This window comes from Marmota monax, unplaced genomic scaffold (genome assembly GCF_021218885.2).
Source record: "Marmota monax isolate L192 unplaced genomic scaffold, Marmota_monax_Labrador192_F-V1.1 WCK01_AAM20220418_F8-fsc00002, whole genome shotgun sequence".
Taxonomy (NCBI): Eukaryota; Metazoa; Chordata; class Mammalia; order Rodentia; family Sciuridae; genus Marmota; species Marmota monax.
Genome location: NW_026693571.1, coordinates 15,205,595 through 15,230,053, shown reverse-complemented (window position 1 = coordinate 15,230,053; position 24,459 = coordinate 15,205,595). Strand labels below are relative to the sequence as shown.

At 41.1% G+C, this 24,459-nt stretch overlaps 1 protein-coding gene across 2 annotated transcripts in view; it reads left to right on the top strand.

Moving 5' to 3' along the window:
* Nfkb1 (nuclear factor kappa B subunit 1) overlaps positions 1-24,459 on the top strand; it is a 126,271-nt gene that overhangs the window by 100,826 nt on the left and 986 nt on the right. For both annotated transcript variants that reach the window (XM_046458762.2, XM_046458761.2), the window contains exons 12-23: positions 1,955-2,098; positions 3,597-3,686; positions 4,914-5,105; positions 6,277-6,418; positions 9,388-9,502; positions 15,130-15,331; positions 15,823-15,992; positions 16,307-16,409; positions 19,406-19,530; positions 20,438-20,504; positions 20,664-20,836; positions 21,632-21,806. In XM_046458762.2, coding sequence (XP_046314718.1) covers positions 1,955-2,098; positions 3,597-3,686; positions 4,914-5,105; positions 6,277-6,418; positions 9,388-9,502; positions 15,130-15,331; positions 15,823-15,992; positions 16,307-16,409; positions 19,406-19,530; positions 20,438-20,504; positions 20,664-20,836; positions 21,632-21,806 — 1,698 coding nt within the window. The remainder of the gene's footprint in view (positions 1-1,954; positions 2,099-3,596; positions 3,687-4,913; positions 5,106-6,276; positions 6,419-9,387; positions 9,503-15,129; positions 15,332-15,822; positions 15,993-16,306; positions 16,410-19,405; positions 19,531-20,437; positions 20,505-20,663; positions 20,837-21,631; positions 21,807-24,459) is intronic.

Genomic DNA, 24,459 nt, shown 5'->3' with positions numbered 1-24,459 from the left:
AATAAAAAAATCTTTAAAAAAATTCCCATTGTACAGTGAAATATAAGCAGTGAGCATATCTACTTTAAAAGGCAAAGAAAATACTGACCAATGTCTTTGCTGGAAATCAGGTCAATAAATAACAGTTATTCCCAAAGATGAATAAGTTGGCTGCTCTCCTCTTGTATTTCATACTTATACAGTGGAGTAATTTTCTATGTGAGATCAATAGTTTATATGATTAAAAAAACATAAATACAGCTATTAATTAGTTATGGTATAATGGATGGGGAAATTTTACAAATCTGTCCATAATTCTTGGATAAGGAAGTTGTTAAATTTTATTCCCTTCAAATGGGAGCTTATTTTTCTAAAAATTCACCCACCTTGGCCTTTCTCTTCCTGAAAAGTAGGGGCATACTCAGTTTTTAAACTATTCAGTGCACTTTGTACCCTACTTTCTTCTGCTCTGTCTTTCAACTGCAGTGAGATGATCATGAGATAATCAGTAAACAGCAGCCTCCATCCAGCCTTGAGATGATTGAAACAACCACAGAATTAGAAATGAGCAAAAAAAAACTGACACCGAAGCATCAGAAATAGGACAGTTCTTAAGTATTGGGAAGCTGACTGAAAAAAGCTGACTAAAACACATTGACTGTTTTTTTTTCTTTTTTTAATGTAAACTAAGAAAAACCTCCTTCACTCCTTCAGCCCAAAAGACAGAAGGGAGAAAAACAAAGTATAGGTAGGAAAATTACAGAAGAGAAAGAGAAACAGAAACAATAAGAACACAAAGGTGGGCATCAAAGGCAGTGACAGAACTCAGAAGGGGCATTGGAGCTGATGGGAAGCAGAAGAAAATGAGAACCACACAAGGAATGAGTAAAGGAGTTCCAAATGGCAGCCAGACCTGGACCGTCGAGGGTCTCAGAGGCCGTCCCTGCATGTTGGTCAAGGAGTGTTCTGAGACTCCTGGACCCCTGTACCATCAGTCACCAGCGCCTGCAGATGCCTCTCTCAGTGTGTTTCTGGGATCCTCCCCCATTTCTGTTATCATGGTGACCGTTAAGGAACACGTCTCCACCACCTTATCTCTGCACTGTCCTGCCTCGGTTGAGCCTTTCCTAACCCTGTCCACAAGTGACAGGTGAATCTCCTAAAACTACAAGCCCAAACACATCATTTCCCCACTCAAAAAACATTCATTAGCTTTTCCACCTGAGAATTAAGAACTTTAGGTTCATACGCCAGATACGTCTCAGCATGGCCTTACCCCTCAAGAATTCCTCATACTAACCTTTCAGTTAAGCCAAAAACATCTTGTTCTCTAAGCACCCCAGGCACATTTTCCCTTCATTACCCTGTTCCCATCGTATTCCCTTCCCAGAATATCCTCCTCATCTTCTTCCTCCTAGTCGATGTCCTATGAATCTGCACCATGAATCTACCATGTAACCACTAGAGTGCTGTCTTGCTGAATCTCTCCCCAGCTACCTCAAAACTAATGTTGGGGAGGAGGGTTCTTGACACCAAAGACATGTTGTGCCTCTCCTTATCCCCAGCATTTAGGTCACCGTAAGTGCACAATGTGTGTTAGCTGGATAGGGTGATAATTTTGTGTGACCAAATGTGTTCAGTAATGTTTTGGTATCCCGTATGTTCGATATCTCAATCTTTGATGGGCAATCTAATCTCTCACAATTTTACCAATGCTGGGGACTCAGGAAGCTGTCTCTTGCAGAGTGGAATTGGGTGTGTACTACTCTGTGGTCTCTCCAAGGCCCGTTCTCATTCTTCGTACCTATTGGAATAAATATAATGCTTCTTGAAATTTGGCATCTCTTCCTCCTTGAGTGCTTTCTATTTCCCTTTACGATGTTTAAAAATACCATGAGAATCAATAGTCTTTCTGTGGCTAGTGGTGGAACTGAATCAATCTTTTCTCCTCTGGTTTCTCTTCCTGTAAATACAGATAAAGAGGAAGTGCAGAGGAAACGGCAGAAGCTCATGCCCAATTTTTCGGATAGTTTCGGCGGCGGCAGTGGTGCAGGGGCTGGAGGTGGAGGCATGTTCGGTAGCGGCGGTGGAGGAGGGAGCACTGGAAGTACGGGTCCAGGTACAAAACAGCCTGTTCTTAAAACTTTCTCGAATTGGAGAGATTACTGTTTTCCTTCCCTGGGTTTCTAAACAGGTCTGTGGGTTGAGTGGCAGTGGCATTATCAAGTACATGAGTTTCAATTAATGAAAATTTCCCTACAACTGTAAATTTATTTTTCAGAAAACACATGTTTGTCTTACAGTGCAGACTCCCTTTATCCACAGTTTCACTTCTCATGGTTTCAGTTACCTGTGGTCAACTTCAGTCTAAAAATACTAATAGTTATCTTGACTTTCAAGAGAGAAACCACATTCACATAACTTTTATTACAATATATTATTCTCAGCATTATATTTTGTTACTATTGTTGATCTTTTACTGTGCCTAATTTAAAAAAATAACTAACAAATTGCATACCTTTGTCATAGGTATGTATGTATTGGAAAAAATGTAGTATATGTAGCATTCAGTATTATTCCTGGTTCAAATATCCCCTGGGGATCTCAGAACCTATCCCTTGTGAATAAGAGAAAAACTACTATATATATGTGGAATCTCCCAAAAACTGTAGGAAGAAAGAAATTCATCCAGTGCTGGAATATAGCTCAGTGGGAGAGTGCTTGCCAAGCTTGTGTGAGGCCTTGAGTTCAAGCCTTATACTGCCAGAAAGCAAAAAAATTAAATTTTAAAAAAATCATCTAGTTACAGAAAGATACCTCTCTAAATATTATAGTGTACTAGTTGTCTTGGTATTGTTTAGAAACATTTAAAAGATTCCATATTATGCTGGTTGTGGTGGCACATACCTGTAATCCCAGCAGCTCGGGAGGCTGCGGCAGGAGGATCGTGAGTTCAAAGCCAGCCTTATCAAAAGCAAGGCACTAAACAACTCAGACACTGTCTCTAAATAAAATACAAAATACGGCTGGGGATGTGGCTCAGTGGCCGAGAGGCCCTGAGTTCAATCCCTATTACCCACCCCCCAAAAAAGATTCCATATAATACATACTTGATTTGTCAATGTATATTATATATCTACATAAGCTACATTGTAGATTATATATACTATGTTACAGAGAAATTTGAAAACATAAAATCCTGAATTTTTCCAGTTTATTCTCTCCCCCAAAACGCACAAGAATGGACAGTGGTGGCCATTTTCCTCTGAGGCGTCAGTAGGTTTTCTCTGTTTTGTTTGTTTTTTTCCTCCTGAGTTTGTTTTAACGTCTTCTCTGTACAGTCTGAGTCTGGTGTGACCCTTCCTCAGTAGCCTCTCTCCTTCAGGAGGGAGAGGGACACATTCTCAGCATCAACTCCTCCATGTGCCAATCTGAACACTGCCAGAGCTGCCAAAATTTAACTTTGCCAAAGTGGAATTCAGAGGCCCCATCGGTGTGTCTTACAGACTCTAAGCTGATGCTCCATTGTGGGCACCACACTATCCTCCCACACCAAAATCTGTGTTCCACTAAGGGACCAACACTGAGTTTTACATGTGCTTTACCTGCCATTCCAGGGTACGGCTTCCCGCACTATGGATTTCCTACATACGGTGGAATTACCTTCCACCCTGGAACCACTAAATCCAATGCTGGGCTGAAGCATGGTAAGTAGTACTTTAAAACAGGGGAAAAAAAGAAGTCAATGCTGAAAAGGATGTTTTTTCATCATTACTTATCACAATAACAAAATCATCTTTTAAAAAATTTTAGAAAATATTTTTCCAAAAACCTTATTATTTCCTCCGGAGAGTATAAATTCTGTTTCTAACATTCGTTTATGTATTTACTTTTTAAGTAGCATAAATGGGGGCAGAAGAAAGGAACATTACAGAGAAGTTGACAGAGACTTGACTGTTCAAACATTAGAAAAAGATCCACAACACTTACCTGTTGTCTGTCTTTCTCCCTCAAGTGATAACACTTTTGAAATTGTTTTGAGTTTTATGGGCTTGGTCTTTTCCAATCAAGGTTTTCCCTAAGTAGCAGTGGTTATGCTATGTGTTCCTAACTTACATTAAAATTACATACTAGTGTATGCACTGAAGAAGTAATTCTATAAATCTTCCCACTTATTAAATGCCTGTTTTGGGCCAGGTGTTTTTATATGCCTTAACTGTAATCTTTTCTTTTTAGCTTTTAATTGACTTTATTTTGTATTCAGGAATCAGGCAACATTTCATTCCATAAAATAGAATAAGTGTTTCCCTTAACTCTGATCTTTATACTCTATAAGGAAAATATTAGCATCTCCGTTTTGTACACGAAAGGTGCTGAGGCTCAGAAATGTTCATTCACTCGCTGAAAGTACATGGCTATTAGTGGCAGAATCAGAATTTGAACTAGGTCTGCCCTTAATCCCCAGGTGCTCTCATAGAACCTGTCAGATAACAAATTTGTACCAGAAAGACTATGATTAGAAATAGAGCACTGGGAGACCTCCCACACTGAAGAATGTGAATCAAGACCACATCTTGGCAACTTGCCTTAAAAAAAAAAATAAGAGCTGTCCTTTGAAGAACTTTAAAAATTTTCATTTCACTTAAATACACAGAAGAGCTTTATTGCAATTTTCTCCTTTATAGATAAACAAAATGAGATCTAAGTTTTTAGAAGTATACTTGAAAAATATTTTTAGAAGCTATTTTTAAAATAGCTCCACAAAATATTATTTATGATATGAAAATTTTAAAAAGATCTCGAATTATGATTTTTATTTTCCCTTTGCAATTCAATTGCTTCTTGCCTTTATCTGATCTACTTTGAAACAGTGAATTACAACTTAATTAACAAATTTTACTGAGAAATGGCTGATGGTTTTGCATTTCTCTTAGGAACCATGAATGATGTATCTAAAAGTGATCCTGAAGATTGTGGCAAGAGTGGTGGCAGAGAGATTGTAAATCTTTCTGGGAACATTATCAAAACCACAGAACAAGATAAACTGGGCATGTCCATTGACGGAAATGAGGAGGTGATGCTGCCGTGCACCATGGGAGTAAAGCAAGAGGACGCTCCGTTTCAGGGTAGGTGGGTGCACAGAGCAGCACTCTGTGTGTGCTGGCTAAGGAGGGGTCTAGGTACCAAGCGGACTTCAGAATGGAGGTTTCTTTTCTGTTAACCTGAATATACTTATTATGTTCTCGTCCAGTTCTGTGTGCTCACCTTTTGAAAAGCAGATGTCGGTCATTTTATTCACACTGGAATTCCCATTTTTTCTGTGTGAACCTAAAGCACAGAAATTAGCATGTCCATCCTCCTATTGTCATTGTGCCGGTTGGGGGGATCAGGAGAGACCATCAGCTTCTCTTCTGGCACAGATAATAGGGAATGGTTTCCACATCTTTTAGCCACCCCTCTCTAGTGTCTAGCTTGTGGTCATACTAGATGGAACTTTGCCTGAAAATGGAACTTTTCTTTTTGTCCTGTTGCCCTCTTTGAAAGGTAGGATTCGGTGGGAAAGTACTTCTGTGTTTCCTTTGAAACAGAACTTGTTTGCTATGTTGTGACTCTAGGTCACCTCCTATAGTACTCAAAAGACCTCTGTAAAGAGAAAGAAAGAAAATATGGGCTTGGTGGCCACTATTGCATATTCTTTCTTCTTCCTTTATTTGTAATACCCCTTTAAAAATGTATGAACCATGTTTAGCCAGGGAGACATTTAAAAAGTGGTTAATGTGTCCTGTTTGGAGCCCAAAGATCACAATTTGCCATCACCTGACTTCAAGGGAACAAATCTCATAAAAACACCAATGGCTGATTGAAAGTTACCTGCCTGTGTTTTTTAATACATTAACTAGACAGGTAGTTGCTAAAGATTCCAGAGAAGGATCATTTTACCAAGAAATTAATTATTGAAAAATCATGGCAAATCTAATCAACAATGAGGATTGATCAGTTGCCCTTAGAATAAATAATGCACATTGATTTTTCTCATTAAAATAACAGACATTCCTAAATTCTTCCCCCTATCAAGCCATAGACAGATTTTTTAGGTCAATCTCTGTATTTTTCAGTGAGTCAGTATCTAATTGTGCTTTCTCTAGTGAACACAACCCAGAAGCACTAAAAGGAGCATTTTTTATTAAAATGTGTGTCGGTGTCAGAACACCAGTGCTCATGGTTCTGGCCTTGAGCCTGCCCTGCACATGGAGCAAGTGTAGCAAACTCAGCTGTGCTGTGGTCATTGTCTTGCAGATAACCTCTTTCTGGAGAAGGCTATGCAGCTTGCCAAGCGGCACGCCAACGCCCTTTTCGACTACGCAGTGACGGGAGATGTGAAGATGCTGCTGGCGGTCCAGCGGCACCTCACTGCAGTGCAGGATGAGAATGGGGACAGGTAAGTCAGGGCTTCTATAGGACAAGGGTTGCTTTAGGTTAGGGCAGAGAGGCTAGAGATACAAAAACTTGCTCAAAGTTATTGGGTCCTGTAACAGGAACATCCTGTCAAGAAAAAGAATGTGTCATGAGGTTGAGCAGCATGATTTTCTTTTCCTGTTCTGCCAAAGTCACCTGTTGGACTCTAGAGTAGCTGAAGGGCTCATCTACGAGTAGGTTTCACTGGGTGGGGGCCTGGGACTAATCTGTGTTGGTGATGGCACTTTTTGAAAACCTTGTCTTATTTATTGAAATAATATTGGGAGAATCATTAGATTCCAAATTCCTGAAGCATTCTTATCCCAACTGTGTATTTGAAAGGATAGTGTATTCAGGAAAAGCCCAATAAAAGACAGCAGCAACAGTAAAGTGATTCAGAGACGGTTGTCATTCTTTGCCGGTTACTGGTCCTTCTCTGCCTCTATTTGTAGTCACCAGTAATGTGAATGGTTCAGACTCTTGTGACTGCTCCAACCCATGCTGTGTGGGAGTCTGACATTCCAAACACCATGCCTTCCATTCCTGCTATTACTGAGATTCTATTTGCAAAGCCACCTGGCTTCCTTCTAAAAAGGTCCTCTTGGTCCTTTCATTGAGACTTCTAAAATGATCTCAAAAGCCTACCAAAATAACAAGAGACACCAGCCTTCAGATTCAAGTCAAGTGCTTTATCTAAAACTTTCTAAAAATAGCTTCAACACTGAGAAATTCTTTTCTGTGGAAGATCTCTTGTGTGTCGTGTTTTAAGTCTCTGTTTTAAAAACTCAACCAAATGCTTTAGGAAAGTGCCAACCTCAGGGTTTCGAGCAGAGACCTTTGTTCTCATTCCTTGCAGCATAACCAAGGATGTGGTATAACCACTGGCCTTGTTATACAGTACAAGAGGAACTGGTACAACTCTCTTTGTGTAAGGACATGAACAGTAGAATGTTTTCTCAGGGTTAAATAATCTAATTAGCATTCAATGGCATATAACCACAAGAGAAAACAGTTAGCCAAAACAGGACAACCATGTTTCAAGTGACATTTTGGGGACCTGCTGAATTGATGTGTATAAGGAAGATGAGCACAGGCAAGTTAGAAAGGGAATGCTGATACTTGAAGGGAGGACTGTGGAAGGTCTGCAGGGCACATCATTCCAGTGGGTGTTTTGGGGGAAGCACACATAAGGACCCTGGACGTACCTGAAGGGGCTGGGGAGGTTGGCTTCCCTGGCCTAAGCAGGAAATTGATACTTATCTGGAACCCACTGACTCACACAATCAGGCTCTCTGAGAGGCCAGAGAAATGGAACCAAAACCAAATAGGAGTCCTCTTAGAAGCATAGACAGGGGCAGCTTTGGGCCATCATAGCTCAGCCTCTTATTTTCATTGAGTTTGTCTTATTTGGCTAACAGTCTGAATCCTGGGGCCATTAGTCATCATAGAAATTAAAATAAAGAAAAAATTATAAAGCCCCTTGGTATTGGGGAAATTCCCATGAGGGCATGAGGATTTGAGGGGGAGGAGGAATGTACTTCTGCTATGAAATGCTGAGCTGCACATGGAAATTTTTAGGCAGTTTTTGAAGTGAAATTTTTTTCTTGATACATGTGCATCATGTCCACATCAGACTGTGCGTCCTTTTCGGAAGTCGTCTTCTAGCACCCCGTGAAATAGTGAAACCCTGAAAACATTCATTGAAAAATATCTGTCAAGTACTAAAATCAGAGTTTAGAGTTTTCGACCCTCCTGTGCCAAAGTTAATCCCAAATAAATTATACATGTTATTACTAAGAGGCCTAGGTAAAATGTTACCTATATCTTTGAATTGAAAAAATCCAGCCTGCTTCTCCAAACCCAGATGTACTGCCTCTGTCCTCTGCATCTTAGTCTGTCCATGCATGGAGTAGTCCTCCTAGGAGTTCATCTCCAACTCTGTAGAGCAGGGTACATCTATCGCTTATGTAGGATGCCTGAAGACAGGCCTGGGCTTGATTGCGAGCTTCACAGCTGCTTACTGGCTCTGTTGACCTTGGCTGAGTTATGGTACACCTTTAAGTCTATTTTATCCAAGACACAAAGATAAGATTACCTTGAATTGTTGCTGTGATTACAGTATACATCAAATGCTTATCATAATCTGGTAAGCAGAATCTCTCAACAAATAGAAGCCACATTTGTCATTATGAGTTGTTTCAAATTAATTTTAATAATTAGTGTTCTAACAACTTAAAAGAATTATCCCAGGATGATGCTTGACACCCACCAGTATTTTCAAACTCTTTATCATCAGCCCCCAACATTCCTTTATTCTTGTGTTCCTGCTTAAACTGTGTGTGAGGGCCTTCTAGCTGACTGGACATTGAACCTGCCCCCAAAAAGACCACAAGCCAGAGAAGGAGTGTAGCATACAGAAAACTGCAGTTGCCTAACCTAGCAGGGAATTCAGATTTTTCTCCCAGTAGTTAAGTCTGCTTCCATTCTCTTGGGATATAGGAAGATCTTTAAAAAGGCACAACACTATACCTTGAAGCAGGTGGAAGGGCTAAGTAACTAAATTTTTCTGAAAATTTCTGTCTGAGAACATCAGAGAAGAAGTAGCAGAGAAGAAGCCCAAAGCTATGGTGACGTAAAGCTAGGATTTGAGCTTAGATTCCTCCACCTTGAAGCCAGGGTGCCTCTGCACTTCAAAGGGTCAGATACAAACACTCCGGAGGCCAGGCAGGGACCAGACCATTTATGAGCATAGCAGTCCTAGATGAGGGGTTAGGAGGGGCAGATCCTCTGGAGAGAGTATTCTACCTCCAATCAAGACATTTTATAAATTTAAAACATTTTAGGGCCAAATAAAACTAAGTATGAGAGTCAGGTTCTATCTTCAAGTCGAATCACTTCTTGAGACTCTTTTTGTTCATTAACACCTTAGTTAATTCTGTATTTCCATTCCAGTGTCTTACACTTAGCCATCATCCATCTTCATGCTCAGCTTGTGAGAGATCTGCTAGAAGTTACATCTGGTTTGATTTCTGATGACATTATCAACATGAGAAATGATCTGTACCAGGTAAGCAGAAATCTCAAGGAGGAAAACTGAAGAAAAACTGTTTTGTTTTCTTTTTTTATATATGTGTATATACTATTTTGGTAATGTTTCCATCAAAAAACACAACAAAACTTTGTTGGTAATTCTAAAAGCCCGTGAGTTGGGAATGTTATTTTTTGAATTAGAATCTTTTTATCTGTAGTGGTGATAGCAATCACCCTATACTGAAAGTCAGCATCCCGCTGGGGAAAGGCACACTTTAAACTTGAAAAATCAAAGAGTTACATTTTAGACAGAGAACCTAGAGTAAAAAATGTCACATCTGTCAAGAAAAATAAAGTTGAAAAAAAAAAAATTGGGTTTTTCTGAAAAGCCAATACTGTATGAGAATTCTGAGGTCTACCGAAATGCACTTTGACAACAGCCAGATTAAATGTATATCAAATCAGATTTCAGATACCGAAATCTGAACACAGAGAGGTGAAGGGGTTACGTGAGGAGGAAAAGGTGTTTTTCAAAAACTGAAAAACAGATCAAAGTGGAAAAATTGGGTACACCAGAGTTTTTGCCCAAGTGAGTTTTAAACAGAAATTAGCCGGGCCCTACCTGCAAAGCCACCCAAGGGGCTCTACATTAGAAAACGAGGGTAACTGGAGACTCAGTGAGAGCCTGATGGGTACATGCAGATTTCAGGGTGAGGCAGGGATGGCCAGTGGAAAGTGCTTGGACATATCCAAAGCCTGGGTGCAGGGTGTTGGGAGCCCAGAGTCCAAGTCCAAGATGCCATTCCACCACTGAGGGATTCTTCCTCTCCCCTCCCCTGAGCCCTTTTCCCACGGAGCTGTCTTTCCAAAATATGCCCAGCCATCGTGTATAATTATTTACTAGTAAGAGCTCCAATTCCCTGGGATTTCTTTGTTTTGAGTGCAGAGCATTTAAGTTCATTTATTTCCTTTTTATTCTCATATTTTAAAATGTACTTTAAAAGTACAAAAATACTAGCCAGGTACTGTGGCACATGCCTGTAATCCCAGCCGCTTGGGAGGCTGAGGCAGGAGGATCATGAGTTCAGAGCCAGCCTCAGCAATGGCGAGGTGCCAAGCAACTCAGTGAGACCCTGTCTCTAAATAAAATACAAAATTGGGCTGGGGATGTGGCTCAGTGGTCGAGTGCCCCCATATTCAATCCGGTTACCTCTCCACAAACAAAAGTACTGAAATATTGATTTGTAGTTCTCAGTAAATTTCTATCTGGAAGTAACTATTTCACTCAATATTGGACATTAGTTTTGTTCTCTAGCTGTTGTGCTTCATATCAAGAGGAAAATAACAGTAGGGACTCTTCACTAACTCACTGTTATAAAATAACTAGGATGAAGTCTGATTTTAAATTTATATTTAAAGGAATATCTTCTTCAGACTTTCATATCATTTTGGGGGCTGTTGGTATTTGGAAAGTCCCTTGTCCCAAAAAGATTTATTCTCTCAGAGTCTTGATTGTGTCTTTAAACATTACCAGTGAATGAACCAAACCAAGAGCAGGATGGTGTAGTTTCTCAGTCCTCCTTTCAAAGACTACTTGCCTCCACTGTCTGTAGGTCAGATTCAAGGAAGTGCCGCTTGTTTTTCTGTTTATAAATAGGATCTGCAAAGGACACAGCACAACAGGATTAGTAGCTGTGATTTATTATGTGCTAAACTCCTTTCTGTATCATTTGGTTACATACATTGAGACTCTTCAATCCATTAGAGACTTCAGTTCATTACACGGCCAAGAACACTTCTGCCCCTTTTAATTCAGAAACCCTCAGGAGAATACAGCTCCATTTTCCCCAGCTCCCCACTGTTCTGGTTAATGGGCAGACAATCTGGATTTCTTGGTATGTCTTTTGGTGGGCATACCCAGTGACAACCTTGAATTTGAGAATAAGAAAATGCTAAGATGTGAACTCTCGTTTATCTGTTGTCAAGTTTTCTGATAACTATTTTTGATAAAAAAAAACTATACAATTATCTAAGTTATATGGATTATTTGGTATTCATCTTAAACATTTTCTCCAGATACCTTTCACTAATCTTGAAAGTACATTTCTGTGACCATCTGTCATGATCAAATTCCTCTCCCACCCACCCTGTAGAGAGATGTTCAAAATAGACCAAGAGCATGGAGTTAGGATTTTTCTAAGAATATTCTCTTTAAATTATATTTACCTTCCCCAACAACAACCACTCCATTATTTGACATGAATTGTTTTATTGTATATGTTCCATAAAACATTAGTGTTTTTCATGCATGTATTTTTCTTTTATGTTTTTAATTTTAATAAATATAACATACAGTTATTGTTTTATAAAATACTGCAAAAGGACATACATTGGGAAGTCAAAGTTGCCCTCCATGGCAATGCACAAGTCCTCTAGCCCTACTTCCAAAGCTAACTGTTGCGTTTGTAGGTATAGTACTTTCCCAAGAGCTGGCTATATGTGTGTGTGCAGTTGAAATACATAGATACTGTAGTACTCTCACATACAACCCACATTATATTATACATGCATCTCCCACATGCATTAACCCTTTTCTTAATTTTTAATTTGATATGATTATAGATTCGTAGGAAGTTATAACATAGTGAGAGATGGTATTATATTTAATGGCTGCTAATAGGAGGTTCCCTCATCCAGTTTCTTCCACTGTGTTGCATAAATATAACACAGTATAAAAACCAACAAATAATACTGATATGATCCACAGGTCCTAATGAGATTTCCCCAGTCTTACATGCACTTATTTGTGCATATCTCTGTGATGTTGCCAGGAGTATTGGCATATAGGTAGTCCCAGCTAATTGGGAGACTGAGGTAGGACGATCCCTTCAGCCCAAGAGTTCAGTCCGCCTGGGTAATACCACAAGATCCTGGCTCCAAAAAATAAATAATTGATTGATTGATTGATTAATTGATTAATTAAAATTGTATTTTATATTTATTATATATTATAATATATATTATATTATACATGCATCTCCCACATGCATTAACCTTTTTCTTAATTTTTAATTTGATATGATTATAGATTCATAGGAAGTTATAACAGTGAGAGATGGTAGTATATTTAATGGCTGCTAATAGTTAATATACACACTACTATATAATATATAATTATATTAAACATAATTATATGTGTATATATAACATTTAATGTATAATACATATAGCTTTTATTTATAAAATACATATATTTATTCATACATGCATTTTTTAGATGTGTGACATTTTACTCTGTGTCACTGTTTCTACCTTGGCTATTTATTGAATTTATCCATACAGTTCTGCATATGGTTCATTGTTATTGCTCCTGAACAGAATCCCATAGTGTGCTTCTTCAGCCTCGAGGTACTTTTTTCCAGTAGTAGACATTCACTGCTGCTAACTTCCCACCTGGGCAAACATTACTGCAGTGAGTGCCTTCACCCACGTCCTCTTGTAGATTTGTGGGTTTCTGCGACATATGAGCATGTACTTGGTCCTCCATGATGTCTGCTGGAGACACACGTGGCACCACAAAGCATGGCATGTGTGGTCCCAGAGTCCCACACTTATAATTGTTTAAGATACAGCCCTGGGTTTTAAGATCCAGAAACCTAAAAATGTCACAGAAAACATTTGGTGGCACTGAGGGAAAAACTTTTTTTAAAAAAACTTTTTTTTCATGATAAGAAAATTTGTATGGCATAAAAAACTATAGTAAAACTAGAGATAAATCTCAATTTCTGAATTATATGTATAAGTACCTGTAATTATACACACACACACACACACACACACACACACACACACCTTACAACTTGAGGTCTTTTTTACAATTTCATTCTTTCTTTTTCCCACTTCCCATGGCAGTCTAGTAAGTGCAACCTTTGTTGACTGATTCATTTTTGAGTGGAAGGCTCTTGGTAACAACACGACAAGTTTTGAGAAGATCATTCCATTTCAAGCCACGATTTATAATCCTAGGATGTGAAAGAATCGAGCGAGAATGATAAGTCAGCAACACACACACTCCGGTCTCATTTCTGCTGGGTTCCGGAGTTGCTGTAACTGCCATGTACACAGCCTGGCCATCTTCATCATGGCAGCTCCCTGTGGCGTGGCCGCCCACGCCGTCTAGGATGTTGGTGGCTCCCCTTCCATTGCTGCTATGGCCAGCAACTGCTTGCTGTAAGGGAGTTTAGGCAAATCACCGCTAGGCAGGCTGGCTTTTCTAGTTAGGCTCCTGTGAAATAGACTGATTTTTATTCTTAAAAATATACCCTGTTCTCTGTCAGTGATTCAGGTTTTTTTTGAAAGATGCTTTCAAGGTTGGGTTCGTCTTGCTGTGTTTTGAAAACACGGCTTTTGAAACACCTCGTTTGCATTCGCCCACTACTTCGTGGGCAGGGTAGTCTAATGAACTGTTTTATCTCTTAGGTTCCAGCAACTCAGCTTTTCTGTTCATCTGAGCCCTTTTAGTGACATAGTTGTATTGTCCTCATTATGCCACTTAGGAACCTGCATCACCAACTATGAATTGGAAATAAGGGAGTTACAATGATTGGTCTCAGGAACCCAGTCTATGCAACAATATTTTTTAACTTAATGCATTTATTTTCTGTATCAGTATATAATGATGGCCCCTTTGTTAATCTTTTTTTTTTTTATTGAAAAGTCTATTTACATTCCTTCAGTAAAATCGTAGTCTTGATTTGCTGACAAATGGGATTATCAACTGAAGTTAGATTGTTACTAGAAACTCAAAAGGACCATATTTACTATGATATGAGCTAAAGAAATGACAAATGGGCTATGTTAAGAAACAAGAAATCTAGGGCTGGGGATGTGGCTCAAGCGGTAACGCACTCGCCTGGCATGCACGGGGCGCTGGGTTTGATCCTCAGCACCACACAAAGTAAAATAAAGATGTTGTGTCCACCGAAAACTGAAAAATAAATATTAAAAAATATTCTCTCTCTCTCTCTCTCTAAAAAAAAGAAACAAGAAATCTAGATAGGGAAGAGGGATGGGAGGGAAAGGGAGGACACGGGATTAGCAAGGATGGTGGACTGTGATGGTCATCATTATACAAAGCACATGTATGAAGACTTGAATTCGGTGTCAACATAGAGATATGAAAAATTGTGGTATATATGTGTGTTAAGAATTGTAATGCGGGCTGGCATTATGGTTCAGTGGCAGCACTCTCGCCTAGCAAGCATGAGGCCCTGGGTTCAATCCTCAGCACCACATGGAAACAAATAGAGGTATTGTGTCCAACTACAACTAAAGAAATAAATATTTTAAAAAAGAAAGAATTGTAATGCAAAAAAAAAAAATAACAAAGTACACGTATAATGGCAAAAAAAAAAAAACGAAACAAGAAAGCTGTTGAAAGTGATAAATGTAAAATCATCCTAATAATCTCAATTATGGAATGATTAAATGTTAGTTTAGTACACTTGCTTTGTTAGAAGATGGTATGGAACAGGGAGCTTCTTTGCCAAGATCAGGAGATAATCGAGGAATGGGAAATGGCCCTGCAGTCTGATGTCCTGTACTGCTATAACAGCTCCCAACCCGTGGGAGTGACAGTGAATCTCCTTCCCTTTCTCTACTTAGACACCCTTGCACTTGGCAGTGATCACTAAGCAAGAAGATGTGGTAGAGGACTTGCTGAGTGCCGGGGCTGACCTGAGCCTTCTGGACCGCTTGGGTAACTCTGTTTTGCACCTAGCTGCCAAAGAAGGACATGATAAAGTTCTCAGTGTCTTACTCAAGCACAAAAAGGCAGCACTACTTATCGACCGTCCCAACGGGGAAGGTAAGAGTCACCATTGCTGGTACAACCTTCTCCTGTTCACCTACTAGATGCTCACTCATGTGTGTTACTTGAGTTTCACTCATAGTGCTTTTCCTTAGTCACCTGGAGTTGGTCCTATCTTGGTGGAATTTTGTGGCTCACTGTAACTAATGCCTTTAAAGACATTTTGGAATGGTTAGTCAGTAGGAGGAAAAAGCAGAGGCTTGAGCAAACACTCATCTTGAAGTACATAAGCATCATTTATTTGGAGAATGTTTATTTATTCAGTGTCTCTTGAGAGCATAATAGGAGAGTGTGGGTTTTTAAGACAGAACAATAGACTTATAGAGCCTTTACAGAAAACCCTGAGCTGAGACTCTTTCAACACTGTTAGTGCTGAAACCTGATGGCTTCCCTCCCTGGGATCCAGTTTTGCCATCCCTTCAGCTTCACTGAGGGCTGTCAGTGAGCAGCATCCCCACCCTGTGTCTGTCCCTGTGCTTGGGCCCTAGGTCTGAATGCCATTCACATAGCTGTGATGAGCAACAGCCTGCCGTGTCTGTTGCTGCTGGTGGCCACCGGAGCAGACGTCAATGCTCAGGAGCAGAAGTCCGGGCGAACAGCACTGCACCTGGCTGTGGAGCATGACAACATCTCCTTGGCGGGCTGCCTGCTCCTGGAGGTGAAAGACACACTTGTCTTTGCATTGAATTCCCAGGGGAGAAATCTTTTCAAAAAATGATGTCAGAAACAGCCTTCCTCCTCACACCTCGCTCTACTTATTTGACATTTTTGCAAGACTTCAGAGTAGCACCTTCAGGCATTCCCCCCACCTTTTGCCCCTCATCTCTAATTAAGGATTTCTTCAATGGCAGAGCCAGTGCAAGTAGCAACTGGGCTAGTAATGTGACCTGAGGGGTCATATACAGGGGCAGGTGAGGGCAAAAGGCCAAGAGCACCTTTCACTAACTCTTCTCTGTGTGGGCTTGGCCTTAGGGGGATGCCCACGTAGACAGTACCACCTATGATGGAACTACACCCCTACACATCGCAGCCGGGAGAGGGTCCACCAAGCTGGCAGCTCTTCTAAAAGCAGCAGGTAGGTGGCCCTGCCATCATTGATGGACAGTTATCTAAAATGCAAACCTGACTTCAGAGCAGCACTGTTGCTGCCTTTTGGCCTCAGACATGCTGCTGAAAGTGTGGGTATAAATATTATATGAACAATCACATTTTCTTTGTTTTTTTTTAAACTGGGTGAAAAAGTGAGATATTTTTTTAAATTTATTTATTTTTTAAATACACAACAATAGTGGAATGCATTACACTCATTATTACACATAAACAGCACAATTTTTTGTAACTCTTTATTTAAAGTATGTTCACACCAAATTATGCCATGATACGTGTACTCTTTTTTTGCATTATAGTTCTTAATACACATATATACCACAATTTTTCATGTCTCTGTTGGTATATAAGGTATGTTGACACCAAATTCAAATCTTGATACATGTATTTTGTATAATGATGACCATCACATTCCACCATCCTTGCTAATCCCCTTCTCCCTCCTTTCCCTCCCACCCCTCTTCCCTATCTAGAAATAATCTTCCTCCCATGCTCTCCCTCCCTATCCCACTTTGAGTCACCCCCCTTATATCAGAGAAAACATTTGGCATTTGTTTTTTTGGGATTGGCTAACTTCACTAGCATGATCTTCTCTAACGCCATCCATCTACCTGCAAATGCCATGATTTTGTTCTTTTCTAAAGTGCTGAGTAATATTCCACTGTGTATAAATGCCACATTTTTTTTATCCATTCATCCACTGAAGGACATATAGGTTGGCTCCACAGTTTAGATATTGTGAATTGTGCTGCTATAAACATTGATGTGGCTATGTCCCTGTAGTATGCTATTTTTAGGTCCTTTGGGTATAGTCCGAGAAGAGGAATAGCTGGGTCAAATGGTGGTTCCATTTCCAGATTTCCAAGGAATCTCCATACTGTTCCAAATTGGCTGCACCAATTTGCAGTTCCACCAGCAATGTATGAGTGTACCTTTTTCCCCTTTATTGACCAGTCACATTTTCAACTATCATTAAGGCACTATTTGGACCAGATCAGGGTTTTACTCTCATCATCATGTTAGTTTTCACTCTCTGACTTATCTGTATGTATTGGATTTGGATTATTTAGGTTGATTCCCAAAGCAAGGGATCTTCTTAAAGTAGAGTTTACTTCCTTAGAGAATTCTGAGCTGTGTCAGTCTCTGATTACATCAGAAGTCCCTAGAAGAAAAATATTTAAAGACTTCCTTCACAAGAAAGGAAGAAATAATTTAAAAACTTCATTTTACAAGAAAGGTTTCTTAGAAGTTGAAAGAATAGGCAAAAGCCAATGGGCTACCTATTGACTATTGTTACACATAAAACACTGGAAACTGCTATCACATATTGGCCTTACTGTGTATCAGGCACTGTGCTGGTATTTTACATGCACTGTCTCATTAGTCTCACTAAATCCACAATAATCGTTTGAGATAAGCATTGTTCATTCAATATCTTAGAACCAGTGAATCAGACTAGAGAGGCCACTAGACCCCACTCCTGTATGTCACACCTCCACAGACCAAACCTCCAGACTTTATCCTCTCACCATGTTTTTCCCATCTTCCTAGCTTGTGAGTTTGCAGATGTTATTCCATTTAATTCTCTAATCCTGCAAAGTATAGAAAATTATTTCTACTCTTCAAATTTCCAGTACCTTGCATATTTAGAACCTTAAAAAATATTTAATGAAATGGGTATCTCAAGCTTGCCCTGACATATCTGATTTAATTTAGAAGTTATTTTAAAATTTTTAGAAGGTAAATGCTTCAGAAATTCAAGAAAACAGAGCAGGCTATGGTGCTGTTCTGAAGATACAGGAACTTTTCTTTGAGGGCACCGTATTTTTCTGCAAAGTAAAAGTCATACCCCACATACGCAGCAGCCTTTAAATTGAATGTGTTCTTTACCGAGAGGCCCTGGTCTCAGAGGTGGTAAATTGTTTTGAAAGTTACCAGTTTTATGGAAGAAATGCCTTCAGGCTAGACAGCAGTTTCTCAGATGAAAAGCCTAGTTCCAAGCTCAGAGGCATGAAGAAGAGCATTTAAGGAACAGCCATAGCTCGACCTCTCCAGTTGTTAGTCCTGGAAATTGTTGGTCTTGGTTTCTCCACGTTTGTATGTTCAGGTTACACTTACTGCTTCTTAGTTCAGGCCAGGCTTGGTGGAGTGAAAGCTAGAAATAGTTCAGCAATCCTTCTTTGGCTTTCATTAAGCAGTCCCCCATTTTTGAAGTTGGCCCAAAACAAATGTTCTGCCAGAAAAATAAAAACAAGTTCTTTGTCCCAAAAGGGTGTGCTGAGTAGTTCATTAGACACGAGGCTAATCACTGATAGGAATAGTCTCAAAACTTTTGATAAGTGATCTCACCCTAATCTTTGAGTTACTTTCGGTGTTTTGTGCTAGAAGTTCAAGAATAGACTAGATTTCCCAAGATTCATTGGCCCTAAATTTTTTAGTAACTACACATCCTAGCAGAAGATTCTTTTGATGTTTTTCTATTTAAGGATCAGGGCTCTGGCAGTGTTGTACCCAAGAATAAAACTGACCAGGCTGTCACTAGACATCAAGTGTCTTTGCTCTTTTGAGTGAGGGAGAGAAGAAGGTGAGAGATGCTCATGGGCAGTCATAATTTTAAACATTTAGGACACTGATCCTCAGAGTGCACCCTAGTCTATTAACAACTGTCCATTGGTCCTCAGATTAAGATACATCATTCAATTGAAAAATATCCTGTAGAGTTGAATGTAAAAGAGTATTTGGAGTCTTGTTTTCAATAATGTCCTTGGGTACTAGGACACCTTTATAGTCGAAGTAAATTAGAATCTAAAAAGATGTTCTTTGGATATTTCAGTAGAAACATGTCTCATGCATTAGAAATTATCCAGGTAATTACCTCCAGCTTTGTTTTTGAAATGCAACCCCTGTAGGCTGTTGGTGGTTGAGATCTGGGTTTACCTAACACAGTGCCACCCAACTTCACAGGAGCAGATCCACTGGTGGAGAACTTTGAGCCTCTTTATGACTTGGATGACTCTTGGGAAAAGGCAGGAGAGGACGAAGGGGTTGTGCCTGGAACCACACCCCTAGACATGGCCGCCAACTGGCAGGTAAGTGCTGCTCCGCCCATCTGATGGCTGCTGAGGAAGCCAGAGGTTCAGGAAGGTAAGAACAGATGGCCTTCGGGTGCTTTATTCCCTAAAGAACATGCTTTCATTTTTAAGAAAGTCTGCCTGTCAAGAGCCAACTTTATATTTATCTTGAAAAGCCTATCCATGAAAGATCTAGGTCAGATGGGCTCAGAATGTAAAAGTGTATGTCTAATCAGATCAGAGTCGAGATGTGAGCAAGGTTAGAAACAAGGGAGCACAAACTTCACATGAGAGTTCTGCATTTCAAGCATGTGCCAGAATTATTACCGTCTGGATTTCTGAAGCCAGGATCAGTACTATCATTTGCTTAGAACTTAGGTGAGTGATTTTGGAACATAAAAATAAACGTGGAATTCTTCAGAGGATTTCCATAAATATGAACAGATAAGTAGATTCAGAGCTTTCTCAAAATGCCACTGAACTGAGATCTAAAGGGGAAGAGCAGATACTAGGTCTTTGTGACCCAGAGAGAAGAGCCAGAGGGAGGAGCTGTCATCATACAGACTTCTGACACCACAGGGGACTTTTCTAGGGGCAGGTACTCCACATCTTAAAAAAAGAGAGAGAGAGAGAGAGAGAGATGCTTATGTGCTTCCTGATGGCCCAGTTCAGTTCGTGTAGGGCAGAGTGACCTGGAGATTCCACAGTCATCCCATCCCCCTCAGCCCCCTGCATGATGGTACCTCATCTGCTCCAGAAGGCTTTGCCCAGAACACAGAAAGCTCACCTCCTTCAGTGACCCTGGGTCATCTTCACCAGGTTCACCAGTGACAAAGAGCACTGGAAAGACTGGCATAGCTGTGGATTTTTTTTTTTTTTAACTTAAGACATTTCTGTGTAATGTGTTCCTGTGTTTTCCTAACAGGTATTTGACATCTTAAATGGGAAGCCGTATGAGCCAGAGTTTACATCTGAGGATTTGCTGGCACAAGGTACTTAATCTAAATATATCCTGCTTTGGCTCAGCTGGGCTTTCAAGTTGAGTAGCTTGGTTGCTTCCACTAGGAGTAAGGGCAAACCAGGTGGCAGGAATCTGTCCCTCCAGAGTGTCTCTGTAGGTTAGGACAACTGTGTTTCTTCATTTCCTTCAGGAGACATGAAACAGCTGACCGAAGATGCAAAACTGCAGCTCTACAAGTTGCTAGAAATCCCTGATCCAGACAAAAACTGGGCTACTCTGGCACAGAAGTTAGGTCTGGGGATACTTAATAATGCTTTCCGGCTGAGTCCTGCTCCTTCCAAAACTCTCATGGACAACTATGAGGTACCACATCTCCTTATATATTTAACCATTTTTATTTAACTCTGTCCTGTTACCATCCCTGGCCAAGGCACAAGCCCCTTCCCTGCTCCTTAACTTGGACAAAGAAAACCAGTTCTGTCCCAAGGGCTTGGATGGGCACCCAGGTCAGGATGGAAGCCCATTTTCCTGAGAAGTCTGTGTTCAGAAGCTTTGAGAAGCTCCCTGTTTTTAAACACCTGGAGACTTCCTGCAGAAATGCTGCTTAGAGAGTTGAGGTTGTCACAAAACCGCACACCTTCCTGACCCCAGGAGCATGCCCTGGTCACGTGTCAGGACACGGAATCGTTGTTGTGCTGGGTGATTCCTGGTGGAGCCATTACCAGGTGGTGGTTTCATTTCTAAAAATAAAAGGGAGAAAAACATGGAATGTATTTATTTTCTTTTGAAAGTGGCATTGTTAGCTATTATCTCTCTGTGTATTTTACAGCGTTGGCTTACACAAGGGTACTTTACTCTAGGTAGTGTTTTACTGCCTCAACACACGCTGTGTGTGTGTGTGTGTGTGTGTGTGTGTGGTATGTTTTCATGATAAACTGCTTCTCTGTGATTTCCTGAGTGATCTTTGAGCAGAAACAGGAAACCTGACTCAAAGACAGAGTGTTTTCTCAGTCACTTTTCCCTCTGCCCTTTCCAGTCCCACATTGCTCTCTCTGAGCAGACAAGACAGCTTGGAAGAGGACAAGGGATGGGTGTTGGTGTCTACAGCCTGCATGGTAACTCAAACACAAAAGAACATGCTCTTGGTTTTCCTCACAGGTCTCTGGGGGGACCATCAAAGAGCTGGTAGAGGCCCTGAGACAGATGGGCTACACCGAAGCAATCGAAGTAATCCAGGCTGCCTTCTGTACCTCGGAAGCCTCCAGCCCCGTGAAGACCGCCTCTCAGGCCCATTCACTGCCTTTCTTGCCTTCCTCAACAAGGCAGCAAATAGGTAAAGATAAAAGACAGACAAAGCAGTGGAGAGATCTCCCTGCTCCCCGAGGCTGGTGTCTTCTCTTGGCATATTCCAGCTCCCTCCCCAACATCTCCTGAATATATCCTCTGATAAGACTGCTCTGTCCTCTGTTTTACTCTCTACCCCTCTGGACGCTACTCTTCATGAGGGTACTGTTCCTGTTCTCGCTCTCTTAAGTGTAAAGAGAAGGAGATTCAGAGAGAGAAAAATGTAAAGTGTAAGGTTTGTAGAATGAGGACTGGAACCCAGATGACAAATGGGTGTCTACCCCCCCCCGCACTGCAGTTCTCCATGTACTTCCTCTTTGTGATCCCCTGCCCTCGGCTCCCTCTCCCATGCTTGTGGCACTGACTGCAACTCCCAGTGTTGATATACCATCTGTCATCCCACCGGAAAGCACGGACCCGTAGGGAATGGACCCTCCACACAGCCCACGCGTCCTGTATTTCTCGATAATTTTATTCTTCCACTCTGGGCAACCATTTCATGCTTTCTGTCTCTAAGCCCCCAGGACCCCTCCCCTCTCCTTACTCATCCTGTACTCTTGCCTCACACACCATTGGGAATAAAAAAGCCACAAGAAGCGTCTCATCTTGGCATCGTCAAGTCTGCAGCCCCCAGACCATGCCCATGCTCACATGGACCCCTTCCAAAAGGGCTTAGTGGTTAAGTGCTGAGGGTCCCTCCCCTCTCGCCTCGTGCAGGTCCTGGCTTCCCTAATCCTTGCCTCTCTCGCCTGCATTAGTAGTTCCTCCTCACCCCTCAGCCAGCCACCCTACTGGATCACCTAGCAAGCAGGCTAGAATTTCCTCATCTCTAAAAACAAAACAGAAAAAAAAATGGCCCCCTTGATCCCACATCCCCTTTAGCTGAAGTCCAGTTCTCTGTTCCTCTGCAAAGCACCACTTCTCAAAAGAATGTTCTGAAGCTGTTCTTTCCTCCTCTTCACCTTCTGTCCTTTGCCTGAACCCCAGTGGGTTCTGTCCCCAGCCCCCCACCAGCTCTGTTGTTGTCACGGTTGCCAGATCTGGTAATCACCCTTCCCATTTTCTCAGCGTCACTGTCAGCCACTCCCTCCCACTTCAGCCTCCACTCCTGGCCTTTCCACAGCACGTCCACCTTGCAGCTTCCTCCATGCCCACCTATTCAAGTTATGGCTCTCCAGAGCCTGTCCTGCACCTGCCTGCCTCTTCTGGGCAGCCCTCTCGAGACCCACACCACCCCATTTGGCTCCATCTGTAAGAGGCAATGCCCCCCTCCAGGGGGTTAAGACCAACTCTAAGAATTGCCCATGAGTACTTCATGGCCCTCCTCCCCTCACATCCAACCCATCAGCTCCCCAGTCCAGTCTACCCTCATTTCTTGCCTGGTTTCCTACTGTAGCTCCTCGTCCTCCTCTGTGTTTGTGTCCTGGTGTCTTCCCTCTGCCCAGTCTCTGGACCACCAGTTACTGGGATAACGGGTCTCCAGTTGCGCTCCCTCCAGTTCATCCACTCAGCAAATCCTTATCTGGCATATACTGTAAGCCTGGCACTGGTTCAGGTTTTAGAGATCAGGCTAGGACCCTGCTTTGCCCCTTCACTCTTTCAAAGATGGCTTTTTGACTCTCCCAAGTGTGTCCTCAGCTCACAAGGCTGGATCGCAAAAGTCTGATGCAGCCCAAGGGCTTTTGAACCTTCTTTTCCCCTTCCCTGGAGAGCTCCCTAACCAGGCGGCTTCTGGCCATTCACTTTCAGTTCTAATGTCACCTTGACAGCAGGGCCTCCTTGGGTACTAAGACAGGTAGGATTTGCACCGTGCTGAAAGAAATAATGTGTCCATCAGGAAAACACCCCAGATCTCCATATCATGACCTGGTATTCCTTCTACACAAATATTCAAAGAAAAAAGTCAATACTTACACATTAAGACTTCAATTTGTAGTTATTTTTAAAATACCACGTTTCCCAGCACTCAATAGATACCAAAAATGATTGATTGATTGAGTAAATCAGTACCAAGACAATAGCATGGCACTATCATTAAAGTCTTAATATCCTAACACATATCTATATAAGAAGATAGCATTATGATTAGTGTGTTCTAGACTTGTGCCTCGTCTCTGTTTACATAATATAGGAAATAATTTGCATTGATTAGATTCCTAAAGACACTTTTTAACAAAGAGAATTCACATTAATTTTCCAGTATAGGTGCATTTGTATTAAAATCACCTTTCTTGCTACCAGAAATGTTTTTGAGGCAGTGTACACTGTTAAAAACATGTGAGGCTCAGAGAGAGATCTCATTTTTAGTTCCTACTTCGATTACCAATTAGTTTTGTCTAGGATCAGCAGTTTCTCCAGCTATAAAATAGGTAATGCAGTGGTTGGAAAATTATACCTGATTTCTAAGAAGAAAAAAAAAAAGGTGTATTTTGAGTCAAGAGAATTCAGAAAAGATTCTGATAAACAGAGGCTAGATTGCAGGAGAAAGATGTGAAAACATTGGCCGGATCTGACATCTCCACAGTGTTTAAGGTCATTGGTACCCTCTCCCTTCACATCACTGTGAACAGTACTGATGAGCAGGAGTCACAGAAGGGGTGTGTGGTGGCTGGTGGAACCAGTGGGCAGGCTGTGTACATCAA